Source organism: Coregonus clupeaformis, chromosome 3 (assembly GCF_020615455.1).
Source record: "Coregonus clupeaformis isolate EN_2021a chromosome 3, ASM2061545v1, whole genome shotgun sequence".
Taxonomy (NCBI): domain Eukaryota; kingdom Metazoa; phylum Chordata; class Actinopteri; order Salmoniformes; family Salmonidae; genus Coregonus; species Coregonus clupeaformis.
In genome coordinates this window covers 42,963,924-42,985,758 of record NC_059194.1, presented here as the reverse complement: position 1 = coordinate 42,985,758, position 21,835 = coordinate 42,963,924, and the positions used below count along the sequence as shown (strand labels likewise).

At 42.7% G+C, this 21,835-nt stretch overlaps 1 protein-coding gene across 4 annotated transcripts in view; it reads right to left on the bottom strand.

Moving 5' to 3' along the window:
- Nucleotides 1–35: 35 nt before the first annotated feature.
- Nucleotides 36–21,835, bottom strand: part of LOC121579075 (ankyrin repeat and BTB/POZ domain-containing protein 2-like) — a 28,532-nt gene continuing 6,732 nt past the window's right edge. The window contains exons 2-15 of one of the 4 annotated variants that reach the window (XM_041893349.2): nt 10,250–10,399; nt 6,676–6,883; nt 5,800–5,952; nt 4,480–4,645; nt 4,141–4,230; nt 3,672–3,773; nt 3,309–3,541; nt 2,898–3,178; nt 2,494–2,717; nt 2,210–2,315; nt 1,903–2,005; nt 1,591–1,738; nt 1,275–1,391; nt 36–912 (exon numbers count right to left, since the gene is read on the bottom strand). In XM_041893349.2, coding sequence (XP_041749283.1) covers nt 667–912; nt 1,275–1,391; nt 1,591–1,738; nt 1,903–2,005; nt 2,210–2,315; nt 2,494–2,717; nt 2,898–3,178; nt 3,309–3,541; nt 3,672–3,773; nt 4,141–4,230; nt 4,480–4,645; nt 5,800–5,952; nt 6,676–6,883; nt 10,250–10,399 — 2,327 coding nt within the window. In that variant the 3' untranslated portion in view covers nt 36–666. The remainder of the gene's footprint in view (nt 913–1,274; nt 1,392–1,590; nt 1,739–1,902; nt 2,006–2,209; nt 2,316–2,493; nt 2,718–2,897; nt 3,179–3,308; nt 3,542–3,671; nt 3,774–4,140; nt 4,231–4,479; nt 4,646–5,799; nt 5,953–6,675; nt 6,884–10,249; nt 10,400–21,835) is intronic. The other 3 variants (XM_041893351.2, XM_041893352.2, XM_041893353.2) reach the window with 3 other exon arrangements.

Genomic DNA, 21,835 nt, shown 5'->3' with positions numbered 1-21,835 from the left:
ACTAAAAAGGGTTCATATAAACACACTGATGCTAATTATTGTGAGCAAAATGTTTATTGACATATGTACAGTACAATAAAATATTCAGAGTTCTGTTATTCCTGTATAATATCTATCTCCCCAAGCTCCATCCACATGAGAGAGGAGGGACTCTCTAGTATGTAACAGAAGTCCAAAATGCTCTAAATGTTTTATTTCTTACTAACAAAGAGTCTCAGTACCTGTTATTATATTTGAGGTATATCCATAAACCTTCATCATATTCTAGATAAATTCCAGCCATAGTGCTTTGCATCCATTTCCTCTCTTAAGCAATGGACCATTTCTAGATTGCCTCTTCTCTCCCTCATGGCAGAGTAGCATTACCAACCTGTGCTGGCGATTGTGGTGACATCACCGCACTGCGAGATACTACGCTACACTACACCGGTTATTTATCTCCAGGCCTGCTGGTATGTCTGTCCTTCTCCCGCATGGGGTCCATCTCAATAGTCTAATGTGGCCTCCTCTCCTCATCCCCTTTCCTTCACCCTAGCTGACATTTAAGAGCAGATATAGCTACTTGTCTTTCACCTATGTAGTTCTTTCACATCAGTACAGATGAAGGACACGAGACAATGGAAGAACAAAGAAGCCAACTATGACTATTGAGACGAAGCCGGTGGCTCACTCTCTGCAGGAAGGGTAGAGCGAGAACAGCCTGTGGACCAAAGTGACCTCCAGATCCTCCAGGAGGAGAGAGGAGTGTCGGTCCTGACATGGTCCACTCCGGGGCTCTGTCTCTGGGGAGAGCTGTTCCTGACGGGCCCCTCCCAGGAGCAGCCTGTGGAAGTCCTCTCTCTCCAGGAGCTGTTCCATGTGCTGCAGGAAGAAACCTTCACAGAACTTCCTGAGCTCTGCCGCCCCGTGATCCTGTACAGAATCACACAGAGAGAGAGAGAGAGAAAGAAAGACACATATTACAATGATACTGATGCAAGCACCTCTCGCACAGGCACACTTTTCATCTATTACGATCATTATAATGGATTGCATGTACTAATTTCAAGGTGCATATAACACACAAATAAAATGATGACTTATAGCTTTAAGCCTGCATAGGACTACCTTTCATGATAATAATAATATGCCATTTAGCAGACGCTTTTATCCAAAGCGACTTACATAAATTTTTTGTGTATGGGTGGTCCCGGGGATCGAACCCACTACCTTGGCGTTACAAGCGCCGTGCTCTACCAGCTGAGCTACCATGATAACAAGGCTTGAATTCTTACCCTAGACATCAAGTAGATGCTGACTGCGTTGTCCCGGGTGATACTCTGGGAGAGCAGGATCTCACACTGCCTCTCTAGCATCTTCAGCTGGAAGAAACGGACTACTGGCAGCAGCTGCTGACAGAGGAGCAGAGGATACTTCCATCACAAATCACCCCTCCAAACATACATTCAATTTATGTTGTCTTTCCACTCCTCAATGACCAGTGATAGTGGGGGCCATTCATAAAGCTTAACCACTGTGGTAAATGTATGGATCAACAATGGGATGTATGAATTGAAGTTCTATCAGTGTAAATGAGGGTACATTTCTTACCTCCATAGCATCAGCCTGTGACAGCCTCAGCCCTTCAGTCCCCCCACAGTACAGACAACTCATCATCCTCTGGAAGGTGCTGTATGTGATGTCAGAGATGTGGATGGTGCTGGTGTCTGACCCACAGGAACTCAGCAGGGACCGAAACCTGAAAGAGACAAAAGAGACTTGGTAACCAACTTGTGGACACAAAAGCACAGGCTGCCCTGAAAACACTAGAGCCTGCACACAAGGTCATACTTGATTATAAACATACTATGCTTTTAGTCTCAGGCTGCCACCTCAGGTGTGAGGAGGGAAGTGCTAGCTCACCTCTCGGAGGCAGACATGAGGAGGACCCTGTGGGTGTAGAAGGGACGGCCTTCCACTAACAACATTACGTCAGACATCTCTGGGTTGTTCAGGAAATGAGCATCTGGTGGGAGAGAGAGGGAAGTGACGTTTACACCATTTAGAGTCAGAAACATGCATTGAAATACATGTACACAACTAAGCATGATTTAGACAAAAGTTGGAGTTACACTTGCTAAAATGAAGTGAGAACTCAGACCCCAAAAATCTGAAAAATTAATCAGATTGTAGTTTGTTCCATATAGAGAGAATATGCCAGTCTCCATACCTAGCTGTGTGGAGAGATTGAGGTCCATCTGAGGAACAGAGGGAATAGGAGCAGAGCCGTAACAGTGAGAGAAGATGGCTGACAGTCTCTTGGTTATGGCACAGTCCTAAAGGGATATAATCATGTTCAGAAAGAGTCGTGATTTTATTGCAAGTTTGCTTCCCATTTTATAACAACTGATTTGAGAATTCTTAGATGTTGGATCGATTTCTGATTCATACTCTGCTTTAAGTTTGAGGTTTCATTGAACATTTACTCAATGACAAACACCAAACAACACTCACTGAAGGAGAAATTGGACTGCAAGGTAGCCTAGCAGTCATGAATACCTTGCTGGTTGCAAGCATGTTGAACATGATAGGGAGGGCGGGCGAGACCAGCTCCTGGCAGTAGTCCTGTGGCCTGATAGTGGTGAAGTCTCTGAGGAGAGAGAGGGTCACCTCATCCCTGAACAGCTGCTGGGCTACATGGAGGGACTCCAGCCACACGTGGAGCTTCCAGGGGACACCTGGGGAACAAATTAGGGTCCCAAGAGGTTATTTCCCTAGGTCAGTCATTGAGAACAAAGTCTCAAACAACCTAAAGTGGATCAAATAATATTTCTGTGCTTAGGAATGAGTGATTCATGACAAGTCCTTCAGAAAACAATGGTGATAGTATAAAACAGAAGAAGTAGGCCTACAAATACCCAGTGATCGTAGCTCCATGGTGACATCCAGGTAGCCGTGTTCAGCGCTGTAGTAGGCAGCCTGCTGCAGGGCCTTCATCCTGGCCTTACATAGCCTGGGCATGGGGCTGGAGCTGGAGCTACTGGGGCAGACAGCAGGGCTACCAGGGCTGAGGCTGGGGGGAGGTAGTGAGCCAGCCTCCTCTTCCTCCTCCTGGACCCCCTCAGCCAGTATCTCCTCCAGAGAGAGAATGTCCTCCTTCCTCTGCTGGGGCTGGGTCAGAAGCCTCCTCAGGACGTTTCTGTAGGAGAGTAGGGGATGAGTATCCATTCATTCACAGTTCTGACTGAAGGAAATAGACAAGGAAAGGACACCACTTTAGACTATTGAGACATAGCCCAAGCCTAGACTAGTTAGACAGGTGTAGCTACCTGTGTCCGTGTGCAGCGGCGTAGCTGAAGCAGTTCATGTCCTCGTAGAGCGGTGATGTCAGAGCGTTACAATCATGCACTCTGAGTAGAGGGTCGGCCCCATGGGCCAGCAGCAAGCTCACCATTTCATAGTTCCCAGCAGCAGAGGCCAGCTGCAGAGGGGTCTCAGCAGAGCTCTCCTGACCGGAAGTAACAGCAGTACCCTCCACGTCTGCACCCACCTCCAACAGCAGCTATACAACACAGAAACACAGAGGAGTGGTTAATACTATTCTACACACAGGGTACGTAGCACTATCAAGGCTGAGATGTGTGCGTAAGAAACTGTGTTAGACCTTTTCCACTGGGGCAGTGAGGTCTCACCTGAGATACTGAGAGGTGTCCATGCAGCACAGCGAAGGTGAGGGCCACCCAACCACGACTGTCTGGGTGGACCGAGGGCTGTCTGGGGGAACAGCAAGGAACCTGAGAGAAGAATGGAAAACGTTACATATCTAAGTCTAAAATGTATATGCGTTCAAAGCAAGCTTGTTGGTAAACATTGCCATCAAATGATTATGTTGTAGTAGAGGCAGTTTCAGCACAAAGCCATTATATTAGATGATTAGGGTTGCAAAATTCCAGTAACTCTTCAAAATTCCCAGGTTTTCCATCATTCCTGGTTGGAGGATTCCTGATTTCCTGCTCAGTTCCTTCGGATTCAAGTAATCTTCCAACTGTGATTTCTGGAAAACCTGGGAATTTTGAGAAAGTTACCGGATTTTTGCAACCCATTACAAGATATTCTATCTGTATCATATTATAATAATATCTATAGAGTAGTAGTGTTTACCGCCAGGTCCAGGTTGGCTCCAGCCTCCACCAGTATCTGGACCAGAGCCTCGTCTCCACATGAACACGCGTACATCAGAGGGGTCATACCCTGTAGGTCAGAGAATACACATCTTACTCTGAACAGTTTTATTGAGTCTCTACACTCTCTAACACAAGTCAGGGTAGGGCATACAGTATATGTATTCAAACAGAAGACTGACAAGTATTGACAGGGAGGATAAATAGTCTCTTTTACCTTCACTTTCAAACCTGTCAGTCTATATCTGAATATGTATATGTCCTACCCCTCTCCCCAACTCCCCCTACCTCTATCCCCACCACCTATCCCCAGTCCTACCTGGTCATCCATAGTGTTAACCCCTGATGGTCCCAGTAGCTGTGTGGCCTGACCAATCAGGTCTGCTCTGCCACACGTCAGCATGCGGAAGCCCAGGTCCAGCTTAAGCTTCTCTGTAGCTGCCTTAGAGTCCAGACGCCTAAATGAGCTGGAACAACACTCAGGCCTAGGAGAGAGGGAGAGACAAGAGGATGAGGAGAAAGAGAGAGAGAGAGCGAGAGCGAGAGCGAGAGCGAGAGCGAGAGCGAGAGCGAGAGCGAGAGCGAGAGCGAGAGCGAGAGCGAGAGCGAGAGCGAGAGCGAGAGGCTACAAAGAAAACATTCATAACTCTTCAATAATGACAGTAGGCCTACTGTTATGTACTGGTTTCACAAGTCAACAGTATGGTTCAGCATCCTTCCATTGCATGTTACAGTAACATACACTCACCGGACAGTTTATTAAGTACACCACCCCATTCACAAAAATGGATCGCTCCTACAGACAGTGAGTCACGTGGCCGTGGCTTGCTATATAAAGCAGGCAGACAGTCATCGAGGCATTCAGTTATTGTTCGATTGAATGTTAGAATAGGCAAAACGAGTGACCTAAGCGACCACGCTGTGTGATCGTCGGTGCCAGGCGCGCCAGAACCAGTATCTCAGAAGCGGACGCCCTCCTGGGCTTTTCATGCACTACAGTGTCTAGGGTTTACCGAGAATGGTGCGACAAACAAAAAACATCCAGTCAGCGGCAGTTCTGTGGGCGAAGACAGCTTGTTGATGAGAGAGGTCGAAGGAGAATGTCAGGACAGACAAACAAACAAATAACGGCGCAGTACAACAGCGGTGTGCACAACGGCATCTCAGAACTCACAACTCGTCGATCCTTGTCACGGATGGGCTATTGCAACAGACAGGTTCCACTCCTATCAGTTAAAAACAAGAAGAAGCGGCTCTAGTGGACACGCGATTCACCAACACTAAACAATTGAGGAGTGGAAAAACATTGCCTGGAACATGACAGCAAGTTCAGTTTACCTGAGTGGCCTGCGCAGTCCCCAGACCTCAACCCAATAGAGTATATTTCGGATGAGATGGAACGGGCTGTTCGCAGCATGAATGTACAGCCGTCCAATCTGCAGCAACTGCGTGATGCCATCGCGTCAGCATGGACCAACATCCCTGTGGAACGTTTCCGACACCTTGTAGAATGCCCCAAAGAATTCAGGCTGTTCTGGAGGCAAAGGGGGGTCCGACCCGGTACTAGATGGGTGTACCTAATCTAGTACTGGCTGGTGAGTGTATGCCATTAAATATGCAACGCTCAGTGTGTTTCTACCTCAGCTGTCTGGGCTCACAGTCCAATCCTGGGAGGAGCTGTCTGGCAGTCTGTCTGACATCATCGCTGTCCACCAATAGGCTGCGGCGGTGTTCCGCGTGCACCAAGGCAATCCGTATCCACTCCATCAGAGGGGGGAGGAGCATAAACAGTCTGGGGGAGGAGCAAAGATTCAAGCAATGACGTGATATAATTTATTCACTCTCCTCAATGACTCAAAATCCCACAATGCACTGAGATCTGGCGTAAACGACCAATTCCTCAGCCATTTGTACAATAACGACTACTTAACCTTTTCCTGCAGTGGGCAAAAACAAGTTCACGCAGGGTATTTTTTGGTAGTCTTAATGTGTGTTTATGTAGCATCCTCCCATAACTTTTGCCCTAATTGAGAAAAAGGGCACCCTTATACTGTTAACAAAGCACTATAAAGAGAACACTGTTTCCCTGATGTGACGTTTGTTTTAGAACATGCGGTCTCTTCACCTCCCCAGAGCACAGAGGCAGGTCGTAATGGCAGAGATCTGTATATAATGTCGAGATGCTCATGTCTTCAGCCTAACAATGGGAGTTGTTGTCCCAAAGGCGGAAAAGCAGGCGACAAGCTTAGGTCCAAAATAAGCCCATAGAAACGCATCAGGCTTATTTTGGACAGGTTTTGGCGAGAGTGAAACCTCTTGCTTCACCTCTTCCTCTCTGGTTATGGTTACTGAGATCACAGGGCTCAACAGAGACACAGAGCTGAGTTTGACTTGAAGCTAACAGGTTAATGAGGCCTGTGATTATAATTGGTACCAGGTGGAGGGAAACAATATCTCTGTGTGCCTAAACATACAAGAATGCACACACACGCACGCACACACACACAGCCCTTACCTTTCACTGCTAAGGGCCATCCTGGGGGGCTCTAGATTTGGGTTCTCCAGTGATTCCATCTGTGGGCTAGACAGGAAGTAGTAGAGGGTACGCATGGCATCGGGCGCCCAGAATACTGAATGCTGATTAGCTGGGCGAATAGGGCTGAGGGAGGGGCTTACTGCGCGGAGGTGCTGTATGTGGTGCATGGACCGTGACACCAGGTCACCTGAGAGGAAACAGTCACATACACATTCCGTATCACACACATCATCATCTGATACAAATCCATAAAACATCAGCTGTACATGATCTATTAAACATGGATGCTGTAGTTGTAGCATGATGTACCGCAGTACCCATAATGCTCTGTATACGATATCCGTTTCCTTACCAATGCATTTGTAATGCAAAACTGTGGGACTTTCAACTTCTGTCAGTACAGTTATAGACAGAGCTACATCGCAAGTTTGCCCTTCAGTTTCTGAGATATCACAGGTAGCAGCTGGAGCTAACATTAATCTTAAGTGAATCAATTCAGTGTCTTATTATATCTCTATACAGATTCAACAATAAGAATGGTTCAATGATCGAGTCTCAGATACAGCTCATTAGAAGTCAAGTTTGGGAGCAGAGTTGGGTTTAGCTGGGCTCAACGGCACGTCCTTCCCTATAGACCGTTAAATCAGGAATGGTCGTCCTCAGCCGTAGCTAAGCAGTCACTTACATTTTACATTTACATTTAAGTCATTTAGCAGACGCTCTTATCCAGAGCGACTTACAAATTGGTGCATTCAACTTAGGATAGCCAGTGGGACAACCACATCTTGATCACAGTAAGTACACTTCTTCAAAAAAGCAGCTGTGAGCAAAGTCAGTGCAATCAGGGACAACTGCATCTCGATCACAATAAGTACATTTCTTTAAACAAGTCAGTGCTAGCAGGTGAAATAAGTCAGGTGTTAGTTTAGACAAAAGACAGTGGTAGTAAAGGGGGGGTAGAAGGATTACTATTATACTATTCCAGGTATTCCTTAAAGAGGTAGGGATTCAAGTGTCTCCGGAAGGTGGTCAGTGACTCCGCTGTCCTGGCGTCATGGGGGAGCTTGTTACACCATTGGGGTGCCAGAGCAGCGAATAGCTTTGACTGGGCTGAGCGGGAACTGTGCTTCCGTAGAGGTAGGGGGGCTAGCAGGCCAGAGGTGGATGAACGTAGAGCCCTTGTTTGGGTGTAGGGTCTGATCAGAGCCTGAAGGTAAGGAGGTGCCGTTCCACTCACAGCTCCGTAGGCAAGCACCATGGTTTTGTAGTAGATGCAAGCTTCAACTGGAAGCCAGTGGAGTGTGGCGGATGAGTGGGGTGACGTGAGAGAACTTGGGAAGGTTGAACACCAGACGGGCTGCAGCGTTCTGGATAAGTTGCAGGGGTTTAATGGCACATATGTGGAAGGGATTAGAAAGAAGAGATGCTTGCTCTTAAACGTTGCAACCAGAGAGCAGTGAGAGAACCTGCTCCTGTGAAAGAGATTATAATGTTAAAATGACTACTTCCTTGTTTAATGATGCTAAGGCTCCTGAAGTAGCCACAGTGTCTGTTAAAGTATATGCAGGTTTTAGTTCATATCATATATACTGTACTGTACTGTATATCCATATGGGTAGATATACTAGACAATGTTTAATTTCTAGTGATAGCAATAAGCACCACAATTATGATTTTTTTTAAATGGTGAAACAAACTGTATGTTGTCCCATTTAATTTATGTGCTTGGTCTCCAAGAATGAACAAGTGTGTGCACTGTTTTGCTAGGTGCTACTCCCAAGATGACCAGAGAAAAAAGGACCCACCCGGAATTTGTTTGGTTTGTGGAAACAGGGGAGTGTGTGTGCGTGTGTTTGGGGTGTGTGTGTGGGGCGGGGGGAGCAAGGGGGTCTATTACACCCTGTGGCTGACGTGAAAGTGCCCTTGTGTTTTGGGAACACACAGTCGTCTGTTATATAGCCTAATGATTCAGTGGATACGATATCCCCCTCTGATTCTAATGAAGTGACCCTAGAAACAGACCAACAGCCAGATTTTTAAAAAAACTGACAGTGAACAGGGTTAACTTTATTATGCTAATGTTAAACCTGAGACCAGTTTTGTTCTCTACACCAACACTGTCTGTCTGTCATCCTTTCTACAATGCTAGCTTTGACATAAATGGTAAAGCAATGTTTCCCAACCAGTCCCTACTGGATTGTGGCTAAAGAGTAAGGCTGGGATTCAATCTGATAACGTTTTGTCGACAATGTGCCATTTAAAGGTAATTTCCGATTGAGCCGACATATGCAGTGTTTACCATGAATGCAGTCTCCACTAACACGGGAACATTGCCTTTAGCATCCTGCCATCCAGGACCTCTATACCAGGCGGTGTCAGAGGAAGGCCCTCAAAATTGTCAAAGACTCCAGCCACCCTAGTCATAGACTGTTCTCCCTGCTACCGCACGGCAAGCGGTACCGGAGTGCCAAGTCTAGGTCCAAAAGACTTCTCAACAGCTTCTACCCCCAAGCCATAAGACTCCCGAACAGCTAATCATGGCTACCCGGACTATTTGCACTGCCCCCCACCCCATCCTTTTTACGCTGCTGCTACTCTGTTAATTATTTATGCATAGTCACTTTAACTCTACCCACATGTACATATTACTTCAACTATCTCAACTAGCCGGTGCCCCCGCACCGGTACCCCCCTGTATATATAGCCTCCCTACTGATATTTTATTTTACTTCTGCTCTTTTTTTCTCAACACTTTTTTTGTTGTTGTTTTATTTTTTACTTTTTTTTGTTAAAAATAAATGCACTGTTGGTTAAGGGCTGTAAGTAAGCATTTCACTGTAATGTCTGCACCTGTTGTATTCGGCGCATGTGACCAATACAATTTGATTTGATTTGATTTAAAAGGTGCATTGTCGACAAAGCATGATGGGTTTGAATCCTGGCCTTAGTTACTGGCTAGAAATGTGGTTTGTTTATTTGAGAGGCTTTAGCTAGGTGGGGCACTGCGCTTTAAAATGTGTTGGGGACCACTGACTTACAGAAAGAGACTTCTAAGTAAGTACACATTCTAACAAAATCCATGAGACAAATGGACAGTTGGATTCAAAATTTGAATTTTGGGTGCCATCTTTCAAAGTAACCAATGGTGTTCAGTGCTGCCCTACTTAGGTGCCCTAGTTTTAATGAAGATGAACAACAGAAGAACGAGACCGACTGGGGATGTTGGAGTTAACAGCTGGTACCTCTCGGCATCTCTAAATGTGAAAGATGGCACTCTACTCAGATCCAGGTTGAACATGGTCAGTAGGAGTCTGTGTCAGGAACTGTCTCTTTCTCCTGACTAGATTAGACTGATGGATCACATGCATAAGGACCAGATAGTTCCTCGCTGGCTAGGACTAAAGCGAGAGGAGTATGTGGGTGTTTGAGAAAGAGTGTGTGAGGGAGGGAATCTTTGAATATAAAATGAAGAGGGTATGTGATATGTTTGAGAGTGTTTGAGTGAATGTGAAGATTGAAAATGTGACACACACAAAGACACACACACACTCACTGAGTTCTGCGATGCTGCCCACGCATGTGGCCAGAAGGGACTGTTCCAGGGTGCATAGCTCCAGATGGGCGTAGGCATCCTCCCTGCTCTCCATTGGTGCCCGGGGATCCTTTGTGTACGGACTGACATGGGCCGGCAGGGATAGCTCACCTGTACATACAAAACATACACCATTTTTTTTTGTTGAAAAATATATCTAAAAAGGTATCAAAGGAACATTTACTCATAATGTGTTACTAAATCCCTCAAAGACCTCAACTTATTTAAGCATTAATGTAGTGTTTCAACTCATACTAACGCTGTCAATGTCTGCCACCATGGCTCGACATCTGCACAAAAACAACCAGGACCACAGACGGACAATATAAAACATTTACTTTAGAGGTGAAGGTTGAGTGCACTGCTAGTGCTAGTTACCAGGACAGTTATGTAATCAGGGAGAATAATGAGGGGATCGTATCGGCTTTAGTTTGTTTTATGAACTAAGATTAACTCAGAGAGAAAAGACAGAGGAGACATGGGGTGAGAGGGTCAATGTTTAGTTACATACCACTTCTGTTCTCTCTCTGTGTGTCTCTCTCTGTGTGTCTCTCTCTGTGTGTCTCTCTCTGTGTGTGTCTCTCTCTCTCTCTCTCATTTAAACCTTCAGGAAATGAGACAGATAATGCCTTGATTCATGTGATCCCATCTTAACCATACCCCAAAATAAAATATGATTCTCATCTGTAGGGTGCACTCTTAGAAAAAAAAGGTGCTATATAGAACCCAAAAGAGTTCTACCTGGAACCAAAAAAGGTTATCCTAAATAGGGACAGCCGAAGAACTCTTTTGGAACCCTTTTTTTCTAAGACTGTAGTAACAGAGTAGTAATGGAACGTTCAACCATTTATTGCCCTGACCAAAAGGGGTTTTAACTAATCTATTGCTTTCTCCCACAGAGAATTACAGCCCTACAAGCCACAAAGTCAGTCATCTGTGCAGTTCATGACGCACACACCCACTCCCAAATAGAAACTCAACTAACAGGGAGGTTTCAAAGAAACACAAATATAATACATGCATGCGCACACACACACACACACACACACACACATTGTGTGTGAGATGGGTATTTGCTGACTCTGTCATCTTCTACACAATGGAAAAGGCACCAAAAGCCAAAAGCCAAGCCAGGATAGCTCTGCTCTCTACAGGAGTAGCATGCAAAGTTCCCTCCCCCAAGCCACTAGTCTTACTCAGCTATTTATATGAGTGTGGGAGAGGGCTGTGCATGATGTATTGATGTTGGGCTCTGGTCAAATGTAGTACACCATAAAGAGAATAGGGTGCCATTTGGGACGCACCTTAGGAGAGCATTTAGAGTGATCCTGATTAATTGAACCCACAACTACTGTCCACCCTCCGCCCCATACTAATTGGATAAGCCACACACACAGTCACACCCCACCCATCTCCCTCACACCACCTTCCCACACTGGAAACCCCCAAAACGAATAATGTGTCATCAGTGACTCTACACACAGTCTCAGACTCACCACCAGCCCTAAGTCTGCTCTGAGATATGTGTGTATATATGTGTGTGTATTGTGCATGTTAAGTGTGTGAGAGAGAACTTTTCAAGTAGACAGATAAAAGTTACAGTGTAACTCCTAACACAACTGAAGGCTTTCAATTGGATTAAATACATCCAATATTTAGAATGGGACTATTGGTAGCAATTGTAAATCACACCAAAAATGAATTGTTCGGTTCACAATCTTAAGCCACAACCAAAGATAAACTGGCTGTAACTCCCAAGTGGGTCTCAATCCAACTGACTTAGTCTAGGTGTTCTAAAAAAAATACTTATCTTGGTTTGAAATAAATATTTTCTTGGTTGTAGAAGCATAACGCAATACAAGCCTTTTGGATAACTTACATTGATTACCCCTAGCTACTTTGTTAGGAAAGAAAAGTAATGTGTGCCGTCTGAACAAGTATTTGTTCATATAGTCCATTCATTCACAACAAGAGGCCAGTCTTCAGGGGGTACAAAGCACAACTGAGTGCTTTCCAAACCCTACCTGTGTATGCTAACTCCACAAGGCTATGGGTACTGTGTGTGTGAACACAAGCCATGCTTACTTCCCTAATCATGTATGATTAAGTTATTTCCGTTACTTCCCACCTCCTGTGTGTGGGTGTGTGTGTGTGTGTGTGTGTGTGTATAAAAACAGAGGCACAGTCACCTTTCTGTGACAAACAACATGTCCTTTCTGTGGCAGGGCATAATGCCATGACTGTTTGGTCAGACTAAAACAGTAGTATGGATAGAGGGGAGACATAGGGACCAATCATACCCTGAGATATACACATGCAACCCAAACTTTACTGAAACCCCCTTTTGACATAATGATTTACCAGATTTCCTGCACATTTCTCAACATGCATTAGCCCAAAGGGGTTATGCAGTAACGGTAAAATAACCTTTCATTCTTTAATATTTAAAAAGTAAGAGGGTAGAATAAGAGACAAAGGCAGAGAAGACATAAAGGGAGAGAGAGAGAGAGAGAGAGAGAGAGAGAGAGTGAGAGTAAGAGTGAGAGTTAAAGTGTGAGTAAGAGTGGAATGGAAGTTATAATTGTAATGGCTTAGCAGATAATAACAAAAGAAGAACAATATTTACATGGCTCAAAGAGAAGGAAAATATTATCTATTGTTTACAGGAAACTCATTCAACAATTCTAGATGTGTGGGAAAAGGACTGGGGGGGCGAAATATACTTCTCCCATGGACAAAGAAACTCAAAAGGGGTGATAATATTAATTAACAGTAATTTCGATCCAAATGTGCAAATTGTCCAAACAGATCCGCAAGGCAGATGGATGATTTTAAATATGTTATTGGACCATAAACAGTTATGGCTCACTAACCTTTACGGACCAAATAATAATGATCCACACTTCTTTGACAATATATATAATAAATGATCAACCCTGCAAGCAATACAAGACTCTATTATTATGGTGGGAGATTATAATACTGTTTTAAATAGCTCAATGGACCATAAAGGAAATCACACTACAAACTATCACCCTCATGCTCTTAAGGAAATCATGAATGTCATGGATACATTAGAACTAGTAGATATAAGGAGGCTTAAATATCCTGACCTAGTGAGATATACATGGCGGAGACTCAATCAAGCTAGTCATCTTGACTTCTTTCTTATGTCATTCTCGTTAGCACCAAAAGTTTAAAAAGTGTTGATAGGGGACAGAATGTGGTCGGACCATCATATAATTGGCATTTACATTACTCATACTGAATTTCCATGTGGGCGAGGATATTGGAAATTTAATCAAAGCCTATTGGATGATAACTTGTTTTTAACTAGGACAGAGGAATTTATAAAACAGATTTTTTCCGACATAGCATAGGTACAGCAAATCCCCTTATTGTATGGGACACTTTTAAATGTGCCTTTAGAGGCCATGCAATTCAGTACTCATCTCGAAAACAAAAGCAATTCAGGTCAAAAGAGTCCATACTAACAAAAGAAATAGAAGGTCTAACAGAACAGATAGATAGCAATAAAAACTGTAACATAGAGGCTCAGAATAAATTAGAGGAAAAACAAAAAGAAATGGAGAAACTTATTCAAGAAAGATCAAGTGTAATATATTATAAAAATAAAGTAAACTGGATGGAATATGGGGAAAAATGCAACAAATTATTTTTTAATCTTCAACATAGAAATGTAACCAAAAATAATTTACTGAAACTGGTTAAAAATGACGGAGTCACCCATGATTCACCAAATTATATTTTGAAGGAGGAAGCAAAGTACTTTAAGCATATGATTTTGTTTCAGTCGCCTCCATCTCCTCTAACTGAAGCTAATTGTAGGGATGTTTTATCTATTGATAATGTAATATTAACAGCCATACAGAAAGACTCATGTGAAGATGAAATTACAGAGGAGGAACTTCTAGATGCAATTAAATACTTAAAGTCCGGGAAAACTCCAGGGTTGGATGGCATACCAGTTGAAGTATACCAAACCTTTTTCGATATACTCAGAGGACCGTTATTAGCATGTTTTAACCACTCCTATGTAAATGGTAGATTATCAGACACTGAAGAAGAAGGTCTGATTTCATTTGTACTGATACAGGATACAAGCGGGAAATAACAAGATCCAGTCCATTTACAAAATTGGAGGCCCCTTACAATTCAGTGTTGTGATGCAAAAATCCTAGCAAAATGTATAGCGCATAGAATTAAAAAGGTATTGTCAGACATTATTCATTCTAATCAGACAGGTTTTTTACATGGACGATACATTGGAGATAATATAAGGCAAGTACTGGAAACAATAGAACACTGAAAAATCTGGGAAACCAGGCCTGCTATTCATAGCAGACTTTGAAAAGGCATTTGATAAAGTACGACTGGAGTTTATATATAAATGTATGGAGTATTTCAATTTTGGAGAATCTCTTATAAAATGGGTCAAAATCATGTATAGTAACCCTAGGTGTAAAATAGCAAATAATGAATATTTCTCAGAAAGTTATAAACTGTCAAGAGGAATAAAACAAGGTTGTCCACAATCGACATATCTATTTATTATGGCCATCGAAATGTTCGCTATTAAAATCAGATCCAACAATAATATCAAGGGATTAGAAATCCAGGGCTTAAAAACAAAGGTGTAATTGTACGCTGATGATTCATGTTTTCTTTTAAATCCACAACTTGAATCCCTCCACAGCCTCAGAGGATCTAGATACATGTTCTAACCTCTCTGGATTACAACCAAATTATGATAAATGTACTATATTACATATTGGATAAAAAAAAAATACAATTTTTACATTACCATGTAGTTTACCAATAAAATGGTCTGATGGTGATGTGGATATACTCGGAATACAAATCCCAAATGAAAAATGATCTCACTCCAATAGATTTTAATAGAAATAAAGCAAAAATAGATAAGATCTTGCTACCATGGAAAGGTAAATACCTGTCTATTTGTGGAAGAATCACCCTGATTAACTCTTTAGTATTATCCCAGTTTACCTATTTGCTTATGGTATTGCCTGCGCCTAGCGAACAGTTTTTAAAATTATATGAGAAAAAAATATTCCACTTTATTTGGAACGGCAAGCCAGACAAAATTGAACGGGCCTATTTAATAATTTGGAGGACAGAAATTATTAAATATTAAAGCATTAGACCTATCACTAAAAGCTTCAGTCATACAAAAGTTATCCTTAAATCCGAACTGGTTCTCTTGCAAATTAGTAAGATTGTCTCACCCCATGTTCAAGAATGGCCTTTTCCCCTTTATTCAGATTACAACCGCTCACTTTCAGTTATTTGAAAAGGAAATCATCTCCCAAATATCACTATTTCTAAAACAAGCCATAGAAAGTTGGTTGCAGTTTCAATGTCATCCTCCAGAAACGACAGAACAAATAATGCAACACATATTGTGGTTAAACTCAAATATACTAATTGATTAAAAAAACATAATTTCTTGAAAAAAAAAAGGTATAATCTTCGTAAATTATATCATAGCTAGGACTGGTGGATTTATGTCACACATGCAGCTAACAAAAACATATGGAAATGTCTGCTCTACCCAAAATTACAACCAAATAATTGCAGCATTACCGCAAAAATGGAAGAGGAAAGTGGAAGGGGGAAAAAGTAAGGATCTTGTCTGTCGGCCCTGTATCAAAGAACATAATTGGTTAAAGAAAATTGTGATAAATAAAAAAGTATACCAGTTTCATTTAAGGACCAAATGATTGACAGCCGTCCCATATAGATTACAAAATAGTTGGGAAGAGATTTTTGACGTACCGATTCCATGGCATGGTGTTTATGAACTGATACGCAAAATGACGCCGGATTCAAAACTGATGAGGGTGATTGACCGTCATCTTGAACTTCTTCCATTTTCAAAAAATTGCGCCAACAGTTGTTGCCTTCTCACCAAGCTGCTTGCCTATTGTCCTGTAGCCCATCCCAGCCTTGTGCAGGTCTACAATTTTATCCCTGATGTCCTTACACAGCTCTCTGGTCTTGGCCATTGTCGAGAGGTTGGAGTCTGTTTGATTGAGTGTGTGGACAGGTGTCTTTTATACAGGTAACGAGTTCAAACAGGTGCAGTTAATACAGGTAATGAGTGGAGAATAGGAGGACTTCTTAAAGAAAAACTAACAGGTCTGTGAGAGCCGGATTTCTTACTGGTTGGTAGGTGATCAAATACTTATGTCATGCAATAAAATGCAAATTAATTACTTAAAAATCATACAATGTGATTTTCTGGATTTTTGTTTTAGATTCCGTCTCTTACAGTTGAAGTGTACCTATGATAAAAATTACAGACCTCTACATGCTTTGTAAGTAGGAAAACCTGCAAAATCGGCAGTGTATCAAATACTTGTTCTCCCCACTGTATATACGAGAGAAAAAAACATATGGGGGATTGGAAGTGATGCAGACCAATTACATTGATGGAAGTTACAATCTATCTGCAATATTAAAGCTGATCTACCCCCCCACCCAAAAAAAAAGAAGGAAAAAAAGAGTGGAACAGAAGGAACCTGTTGGAAATGGACAAAGGGCTCAGGGGTCAGTCTGCATGTCCTGTCTTGGTGTTGACGTCTGACATCTAGGGTCCTTAGGATCAGGGAGGAGTCAGTAACAGAGCTGACAGGTGAAGGAAGTGTCTGTGCCAAAACAAAGCTTCTCCCCCATGGAGAGACCCATGGACCAAACAGCCATATTAAATAAAATCTCCATCAGTGTTCATCAAACTTTAAAACAGATGATTTTCCAACAAATCAGTTTTGCAGGCTTAAGTATCTGTTGCAATTTCTCAGAGTGAGACAACTGTGTGAATCACATTTCCTGACATTCCAAAGGGTGTAGCACAGGTCTTCAAATAAATTAATCACTGGAAGATCATTAATCGCCGTTTAACAAGCTTAGAGGCTCCTTGATTAACAGCTCAACTGAAATTACAATACATCACTTTTACACATCAATCATACCTTGTGTCTTTCTCAACAAACACCATACATAGTGACTTTATATCCATTTGCCTTACAAAAGCCCCGTAAGAGTGCTTCAATCGTGTCACAGACACTAGGCAACATAATCAATCATATAACAGTAGGGCTAAATGTGATCTGATTTTATGAACCAACAGTACATAATCACCCCAAGTTCAGAGGTCGCTGCCTACAGGTGCATGGCAACTTCCTGGTTGCGCAGTGGTCATGTGACCTCTGACCTCCTAGCATAGCATCTAAATAACCCCCTGCCCTTATTATGCCAGAAGCCTGTGTCGTCTCTGTCTGTCTGGTTTGTATTAACAGTAAAGTTATTCTACATCATTGAGATAAACTCCTAATGAGTCTACTGTGTGCAACTAAGAGAAAGTCAACTGCTGGTGTTTCACACACTGCCTCTGTTTTGGGCAAAACATTTTTTTGTTGTTGACTAATTTGGGAAACCAGCTTGATAAAGTATAACATAGGACAGGGTTCTTCAAATCCGGTCCTGGAGGGCCGAAACACCTCTGTTTTTCATCTCCTTCTAATCAGGGGCTAATTCAGACCTGGGACACCAGGTGAGTGCAATTAACTACCAGGTAAAAATAAAAAACAGAAGTGTTTCGGCCCTCCAGGACCGGAATTGAAGAACCCTGACATAGGACAACATCGTCCATATACACAGACACACAGGGTCCAGACATCCTGAGGCCTATTCAATACACACCAGTGACCGGGTTTCTGGATTAGTCAGAAATGTATATATATAATTCTGCCCAAAACAGAAGCCATGTGTGAATGTAAGGCATGAGGCATTATAATAACTGTTTTCCGGATTAGTAAAAAACTAAAATGTTCCCGCCCAAAACAGAGACTGTGTGAAAACTAGCACTTGACTTTCTCTTCACACTGTGGACTCGTCCAACTTAAAGGACTTTGTCTAAATGATGTAGCTTCCATGTTAACACAAACCATGACCATATTCAAACAGAGTAGTAAAAAACTATAAAGGGATAACCGCTACTCTGGAAGACAATGTGGCATACAAGATGATACATCTAGAGATGTTATGGTGCAGAGGCAGTACGAGCCTGCTGTTATAGAGATCTGAGAGGAAGAGGATGATGATGATGATGATGATGATGATAATGATGATGAGAAATCAAGCTGTGTGTGTGGATAGCGCAGAGAAGAGAGAATGCTGAGAACGGGATCCTCTTGTGAGAGGAAGCATTTTCTCTAGTTTCACAGTGAGAATCTAATATGGTGGATTTACTGTCACAAAGTTTATGGGTTAGGTACTATCATTTGTCATGGTCATTTGATCACATTGAGTGTAGGTCTGATGTATCTACAATTGAGAGGGGACTCAGAGAAAGGAATGTGAGGGAGGGAGGGATAGAGAGACAGAGAATGAAAGAGACAGAGAGAATACTTGACATCCAGTTCCCATCATCCTCTCCTAGACCTGTTCATGACTGTAGTAACAGGACCTGCCAACCTCCCAATGTCAGCTTCACAGTAACATTAAACCTGACACTTTCTCCCATAAAAGCACTAATCAACACCTAGTGGGTGCTTTACTACCAGTTCCTTCAAGCTTTAGCACAACCCAGAGAGCCATAAACCCATGCCCCAGTATGAGAGACGAATGCGGGCCTCTAGCAGTGTATGTAGTGTTTAGAGCAGTGGTTCCCAACCAGGAGTACTAGGACCCCTGGGGGTACCTGTCCACAGGGGGTACTTGAGAAGACTCATGAGACCATAGGCTTACTGGTAAAATGCACATGAGGGGGTACTTCAGGGGTACTTCAAACTGTACCAGTCACCGAAAAAGGTTGGGAACCACTGGTTTAGAGCATAACCTACTGTGGTAGCTGGTGTGTACTTATTAGTGTTTACGAGGTGTTTGTGTGAGGATTGTATGCACTAGAGAGTAGCCCAGTTATTACAGACTAACACACACTGTCGTTAAAAACTGTTGTTAAGAAGTAGTGCTACTGGATTCTACTGAATTCCATTAGAACCAGGGGTGCAACTTTCACTGGGGACATGACCCCCACATACTGAAGTTGCATTTTTGTCCCCGACACCTCAAAGTGGTCGGATGAGCTGTTTGGTGGTTTCAGCCGGTTGGATTTAGGACTGCGCAGACACCACAGAGTGTGCAAACAGAGGCAGCTGTTGTCTGTGTGTGTTGTGCTTTTTCTCTGAGTTGTAAAAGCAAGCAGAGCAAAAACTGGCTGCTCTTTATTTGACTAATGTAGCTGGCAAGGTAACTGCTGTTTGACTTAACAGAAAAAATGTATTTATTCCCAGTGCTGAGCTAGTAGTGTAACTGAAGTTCTGTTTGAAGTGAATGAACTAACTTAGCTAGCTAACTAGTAGCTACCACAGCCAGTTCAGCCTAGCTATCTGTCAGGTAGCAATATCTAACAGCTGTTGTGTGAATGGAAATGTTTTGTAGCCTTTGTTTTGTCCAGTTTCAACATAAGTAAATTATCTTGGCTTGATTTCACCAGTTGATGTACCATTAGAGCCAGCCAAAAGTTGGCTAACGTTAGATATTATTTTTGCCCCAATCACAGTCAGTATAGCAATGTAACATTACTGATATGTCAGTTTCCCTAGCTAATTCCCTACTTTTCACACTGACAGTAATAAACAGCTCTAGAGGCTTCACTGTCATGGTGCACAGTCAGTACACAACACTATTCTCATCATGTCTTAGCAGGATCAGATGGTGACAGGTGTCCCAGCAGGGTCAGACAGCCAGGGAAGACCAGTCTACGGAGCTCAGGTGAATTTTGCAGTATATTATAACAATCAGTAAATTAATACAAAGTTCCATATTGAGTTGATGGGTAGGCTACAGTCTGGGATCTGGGAATAATGGTCATTTCAATTATTGAACCATTGATTATATTCTTGGATAATATCATGTATAAATGTACACCAAGGTAATTCATTGTAATGGGTAATCTGAGCAGTATCAAATGGTGACAGGGGGCTGAAGTGAACTTTTGAAGATACAACACTTTATTCTCTCTGTGTACCAAACACTGGACAAGCTTCAAAGATTGAAACTATTTTAAGGGAGTCTGACAAACCTCTAAAGTTGATTTCCAAACTGTATCAAGGGTTGATAGAGGCTTTTCGCGATGACACAAAACATGTCAAACAAAAATGTGAGGAAGACCTGGGAGACACTACTGATGATGATGAATGCATACAGATATGTTTGAATGCCCAGTGATGTTCATATAATCTCAGACATAAAGTGCCTTGCAAAAGTATTCATTCCCATTGGCGTTTTTCCTATTTTGTTGCATTACAACCTGTAATTTAAATGGATTTTTATTTGGATTTCATGTAATGGACAAAATAGTCAAAATTGGTGAAGTGAAATGATAAAAATAACTTCAAAAAAGAAAGTCACATAATTAGTTAAATAGAGTCCACCTGTGTGCAATCTAAGTGTCACATGATCTCAGTATATATACACCTGTTCTGAAAGGCCCCAGAGTGTGCAACACCACTAAGCAAGGGGCACCCCCAAGCAAGTGGCACCATGAAGACCAAGGAGCTCTCCAAACAGGTCAAGGACAAAGTTGTGGAGAAGTACAGATCAGGGTTGGGATATAAAAAAATATCCGAAACTTTGAACATCCCACGGAGCACCATTAAATCCATTATAAAAAATTGAAAGAATATGGCACCACAACAAACCTGCCAAGAGAGGGCCGCCCACCAAAACTCACAGACCAGGAAAGGAGGGCATTAATCAGAGAGGCAACAAAGAGACCAAAGATAACCCTGAAGGAGCTGCAAAGCTCCACAGTGGCGATTGGAGTATCTGTCCATAGGACCACTTTAAGCCGTACATGCCACAGAGCTGGGCTTTACGGAAGAGTGGCCAGAAAAAAGCCATTGCTTAAAATAAAAAATAAGCAAACACGTTTGGTGTTTGCCAAAAGGCATGTGGGAGACTCCCCAAACATATGGAAGAAGGTACTCTGGTCAGATGAGACTAAAATTGAGCTTTTTGGCCATCAAGGAAAACGCTATGTCTGGCGCAAACCCAACACCTCTCATCACCCCGAGAACACCATCCCCACAGTGAAGCATGGGACTTTTCATCGGTAGGGACTGGGAAACTGGTCAGAATTGAAGGAATGATGGATGGCGCTAAATAGAGGGAAATTCTTGAGGGAAACATGTTTCAGTCTTCCAGAGAGTTGAGACTGGGATGGAGGTTCACCTTCCAGCAGGACAATGACCCTAAGCATACTGCTAAAGCAACACTCAAGTGGTTTAAGGGGAAACATTTAAATGTCTTGGAATGGCCTAGTCAAAGCCCAGACCTCAATCCAATTGAGAATCTGTGGTATGACTTAAAGATTGCTGTACACCAGCGGAACCCATCCAACTTGAAGGAGCTGGAGCAGTTTTGCCTTGAAGAATGGGCAAAAATCCCATTGGCTAGATGTGCCAAGCTTATAGCGACATACCCCAAGAGACTTGCAAATGT